Source organism: Mesoplodon densirostris, chromosome 2 (assembly GCF_025265405.1).
Source record: "Mesoplodon densirostris isolate mMesDen1 chromosome 2, mMesDen1 primary haplotype, whole genome shotgun sequence".
Lineage (NCBI taxonomy): Eukaryota > Metazoa > Chordata > Mammalia > Artiodactyla > Ziphiidae > Mesoplodon > Mesoplodon densirostris.
In genome coordinates this window covers 117,859,053-117,864,910 of record NC_082662.1, presented here as the reverse complement: position 1 = coordinate 117,864,910, position 5,858 = coordinate 117,859,053, and the positions used below count along the sequence as shown (strand labels likewise).

The 5,858-nt window shown below is 36.0% G+C and overlaps 1 protein-coding gene across 1 annotated transcript; it reads left to right on the top strand.

Annotated features, from left to right (window-relative positions):
• The first annotated feature begins 4,201 nt into the window (after positions 1-4,201).
• Positions 4,202-5,140, top strand: LOC132483059 (olfactory receptor 10K2). The gene has a single exon (XM_060088304.1). The coding sequence runs from the start codon at positions 4,202-4,204 to the stop codon at positions 5,138-5,140; it is 939 nt and encodes a 312-aa protein (XP_059944287.1).
• Positions 5,141-5,858: the final 718 nt, after the last annotated feature.

Below are 5,858 nucleotides of genomic sequence, written 5' to 3'. Positions count from 1 at the left end.
GTCTGTACTATGAAAAACGTGTGATAAATGATACTTCACATTATATTTCTATACTATGAATCTAAATTTTGGTTAATAAATTAATACCAAAATTGTGTCCTATTTTTCTTCCTGGAAATATTAAAAGCAATACTGATGGACTGATGCTTGGGATGATGATCCCTAAAGAAGTTAATTGAGTTGTTTGTTTTTGAGTTTGTGACCCCAATGTGAAGGTTTCGGTAAAGAAAGAAAAGGAAGACAAAGGGAGGAAAGGTGTGTCTCTCTTTTCACAACCCTATATAAATTTAAGTATTTCCTTTGTAAAAGAAGTGTATCTCTATGACAGCAAAACAGCAGGTACTTGTTCAATTCTGAAGGGTCAATTAACATTAAGGAAAATGTTAATCAGCTCTATCCCAATGTTTACATAAATAGTGCCACTGAGGCTCAGTCTACATATCAAAATGTTTATAGATAATATTCAAAGATTTCCATGAAATTGTTTGTTTTTTCCTCAACATTTTCAGACATTTTTTGCTTGTTCCTTTATGGTGTTTATGATAGTCTGTCTTGTAATATGTCTAACTATTTGATTCTCTCTCCTCTGAGAAAGGAAAAATTTATTTTATTCACATTTATAACTGCAGTGCTTAAAACATAATCAAAATGATAAAATCATAAAATATGAGAATTATGAAACAATCTACTCCAAATTTTAAGAGCTCAACAAAGAGTTGAGGTTGATTTCTAAATATGTAAATTAAAACATATATACAATAGGCATCATTGACAATTATAGAGTGTCCATAATGAGAAACCTCTACATTGTTATTTGTATGTGACTAAGTTTAACTACAGTTTTATATTCTAAGTTTAGCCTATAGCCCACCCCCCAAAATAGAAAATTTAGGATACCTCTTTTGCTTTCTACTAGGTATGGATAACTGTTTGGGTGACTCTGACTACATAACAACCAGATACCAAAGAACTTGCATGGAACTTCAAGATCAGTAACACTTGCTTCCCTTCCAGTGCAGAACAGGACTCCATGTAAAACCAAGTTACTTTTAATCAAGCTTGGAGAATTCAGAAAAATGTTAATCTCTCTTAAATCCACTCCCCACCCTCGAGAAAGTACAGAAAGGCAGCTTCAACAATTTGCCATGAGTTAAATGCTCATTATATCATTGATGAAAATATTTCTGATTTTAATCCCTGTATAACCACAATAAAGTGATTAGAGGGAAATATTTATTGAGCACTCACTATGTACTGAATTAGTCTCTTCTGTATACATGATTTCAATTAATTTTCACTGTAACCTGGAAGGTAGGAATTACTTTTTTCACCATACAAATGAGAAAATGGGGCTTAGAGAATGTAAGACCTTACCAAAAGAAAATGCCAGAGTCAGGTTTAAAGCTTATATCTAAGTTCAAAATTCCTACATTTTATTCCTATATTACTCAATTTTACATGTGTTTGTGAGGGTAAAATTCAAGATTATATATGTAGAAATTTATTAGTAGTCCTGAGAATTGAGGATCCTGGAATTAGAAAGATAACAGTAATTATTTATTAATAAATATACCTTTTAGGCAATAAAAATCCTATGTTAAGTACTGAACAAAGAACCAGGGGGATAAGATGGAGAAAGAGAAGATTTGTCCCTTTCACGAGGTTTGGGTTGGGGGGATGAGGAGGTATAACTATAGAAGCAGAAAATATAAGGGACAGGGCAGCACTTTCCAGGCAGGAGATGTAACTGTGGTTACCTGAGCTCTTACACATCTGTATAAAAGTCATAGAAATTAAATAGTTCCCAGACTCACGATATTTTTCCAAGAATGCTTTAATTCAACATTGCTATAACAGACATCAATAAACTCAGAAGTAAATACAAAATAAATTTTCCAAGGCTATATAAAAGAAAGTGTCTCCTCAGTTTTCTCACAATTGCAAACGCATATCTATCATTCAACCACATCGTTTTATAACAATCTCTTCTTTTGAATACGTCTCACCTTTGAAATGTGAGCAACTTGAGGCTTTGGACCAAATCATTTATATGGGTATTTTTAACACATACCTAGTGCCTGACACATGGTTGTAATCATTCTGATTAATAATTGTTGAATAGTGCCTGATATTCTTGATTTAGTGGTTCTCGTCTAAGGTAGAGTATGATGACATTATTTTTTTGTTATTAATATCAGTTAAGATATAATTTTGAAAGGTATATTTTTTTTATTTTTTTATTTTTTTTATTTTGTGGTACACGGGCCTCTCACTATTGTGGCCTCTCCCGTTGTGGAGCACAGGCTCCGAATGCACAGGCTCCGAGGCCATGGTTCACGGGCCCAGCCGCTCCACGGCATGTGGGATCTTCCCGGGCCGGGACACGAACCCGTGTCCCCTGCATCAGCAGGCGGACTCTCAACCACTGCGCCACCAGGGAAGCCCTGAAAAGTATACTTTTTTAAATGGGATAAACTCAAGGTCACTTTACAATTTCCCTCCCATTTATTTGTATTCTGATACGTTCTAGACAGTTGCAAACGTACTAGGAATTGAGAATAAATCTAGGTACACAGAATTCCAGTGACCAGATGCTCTTTTCAGTGTTAATTTTCTATTATAAACTGAGATTTTCCTTTTGCTTCGAAAGGGTAAAACTTAGTTCCATGTAGCACAGAAATATTTAGAAATTTATGATCTTGTAAAATCTTCACAGCCAGGATCAGAGAACACTGAGGATTCTCTTACTCTGTGAGTTCTGGGAAGAACCTGGTCATGTGAATGTGGTATGTAACAACATACCAAGTTAGCTTTTTTTATTTATATGACAATTTTTATTGAGAAACTATTAGGCAATTAAAATGGTTCTAGATGCTGAGGAGAATTTAGATAAAAATGCTTACGATTCTCTTCTTACCCTCGAGTATAAAATTTAATGGAAAAGAAAAAAAAGCACACTATTTCAAAATTAAATAGACAACAAATCAAATTGGCAATCAATGTCTTATGTGAATTCTGAGGAAGAAACAACTCCTTTATGAGGAGGTTCCAAGGAAGCTTCCAAAAAAATAGACTTGGTTGAGGCTTCAGAATAATGGTAAAATATTTGTAAAGAAAAAAATGGTTAACAAACTAACATGAGCAAAGAATAGAGGCAAGGAAGAATACAACATATTGCACAATAGTGATGAATCCCATAGTGTCTATGAATAAACACTGAAACATTGTTTAGCTCCCAAAAGGAGACCTTAAAAACCATAAAGACTTTTCACTTTGTGCTATAGCCATGAGTAAAATTTTTGAAGAGGCGAGCAATAGGATACAATTTATATTTCAGAAGATCAGTCTGACATCAGGGGAAAATTGGACTGAAGAGGTGTGAGAATGGTGATGGGAAAGATAACCATAAGGTGATTTTTGTAGGCATTAATGAAAGGTGATGAAAATGGACAAGAGGCTTGAAGAAAGATTGTGGTTCTGTCTGCAGGAAGAAAGAATCTAAGATAGTCATTGGAGGATGTGTAGAAGTATTCCATCTTGGAGAACTTTTTCCAGATTTGGGAACAGAATACATACACGGAAGCAAGAGTCAGCTTAATGAGCATTTAAGAAGGTGGAGTTGATGATCCATGTCAGGAATAAGGCAGAAAGAGTTGGATGGAATGTAAGTCTAGATTATGGAGAGATTAAACTAAGAGTAGACTTTTAGGTATAAGCAGATGGATAATGAAAAGCTATTGAAGATTATGTATAAAGTTATAAATAAAGTAATATATAAATGTAGTGCATTCAGATGATTTATTTTGCAGCTGCAGGAAAGTGGGAGAATATGAAGGTAATAAAATTGAATGGACTAGCTTTGCAGAGTAAACTTAGAGTGAGAGGCTGAGAAGTTTAATAGCAGCCTCATCCTGGGAATGGAGATGAAGGGATAGTTAAATCTGGGAAATGTCAAGAAATTTTTCCTATGTTATTAAAAATACTGGGGAGACTCAAATTTGGATGCACACTTTGAATAATTTTAGATACTTCTTCATGTCTTACAAAAACTGGAAAGAAGAGGAATGAGTTAGAACTCAAAACCTGAGAACACATGATATGATGATCAATATAACAATCATTCTAATGATTCTTCTAGTTTCCAGGGGGTTTTCTTGGCACTGTCTTCCCTCCCAGATTGTCTCCTGATGATCTGTCTTCCATGGAGTGGGTCAATGAGACCTTGGTGAGAGAGTATTTCTTCCTCAGCTTCTCATCTCTGGCTGGGCTGCAGCGGCTGCTCTTCGTTGTCTTCCTGCTCGTCTACATGTTCACCCTGGGCACCAATGCCATCATCATTTCCACCATTGTGCTGGACAGAGCCCTCCACACCCCTATGTACTTCTTCCTTGCTGGACTCTCCTGCTCCGAGACTTGCTACACCTTCGTCATTGTACCCAAGATGCTGGTTGACCTGCTAGCACAGAAGAAGACCATCTCCTTCTTGGGCTGTTCTATCCAGATGTTTTCCTTCCTCTTCCTAGGTTGCTCTCACTCCTTCCTGCTGGCAGCCATGGGTTATGATCGTTATGTGGCTATCTGTAACCCCCTGCGGTACACAGTGTTCATGGGACATGGGATGTGTGTGGGACTTGTGGCTGCTGCCTGTCTTTGTGGTTTCACTATTGCAGAGATCATCACATCCTTGGTATTTCACCTGCCCTTTCACTCCTCCAACCAACTACACCACTTCTTCTGTGACATTTCTCCTGTTCTCAAGGTGGCATCCCACCATACCCACTTTAGTCAGTTTGTCATTATCATGCTCTCTGCATTGGTCCTGGTTATCCCCCTGTTATTGATTTTGGTATCTTATATTTACATCATCTCTGCTATACTCCAGTTTCCTTCCACATTAGGCAGGTACAAAGCTTTTTCCACCTGTGCTTCTCACCTCATTATTGTCATTGTCCATTATGGCTGTGCCTCCTTTATCTACTTAAGGCCGAAGTCCAACTACTCCTCAAGCCAGGATGCTCTCATATCAGTATCCTACACTATCCTAACTCCATTGTTCAATCCTGTGATCTACAGCTTGAGAAATAAAGAGTTCAAATCAGCTCTTCAAAGAGTTGTGGGAAGAACAATTTCTCTGCCATGACATTAATCTAGATTCTGCTCTTTTCAAGTAATAAAACACAAAGTATGTGGGAAAAAATTCTCTGAGCAAAAATGATCAAGCAATTGAGAACAGTGTTCAAGAACAGAGATCATTTCTCATTTATTTCCAAATATAAAAATAAAAAAATAATAGCTTCTTGCCATGATCACATAAATTATTGCCTATTGAAGTTTTTTCAATTGATGGATAAATGATGGATGGCTAACATTAGAATGTAGGAATACAACTACATGTTCAGAATTCTAGGCTCTGACAAATACCATTACCCAATCTCAGCCAGAATGGAAACCAATCCTACAAAATATTGTACAACCCTAACTCTCCTGTCTCTATATCTCTCCCTTTTCTGGATGTTCCTTGAGTCTCAGTCCTTCAGTACAGTCAGATCACAGTTTTTAAATGAGATAACATTTGTAAAGTTATAATTTTTGGTGCATAAGTTATATCTAATTAATATTCAAATAAGAAAAGTACGCAAAAGGTTTTCCACCTCTATGTTTCTATTACTGGGAGCTGGGTTTTTTTCTAATTTTTTTATAAACTGGTACAAATCTAATTTGGTCAGCATTCCTTAAAGATATTCACAAAGGTATAGGTTAAAGAGAACACCTAAAATCATGCAGAGTGGTCAAGAAAAGCAAGTTAAGCTTAAACCCATTTTATTAAATAGTAATCAAATAGAAAAATCTGTGTAAAG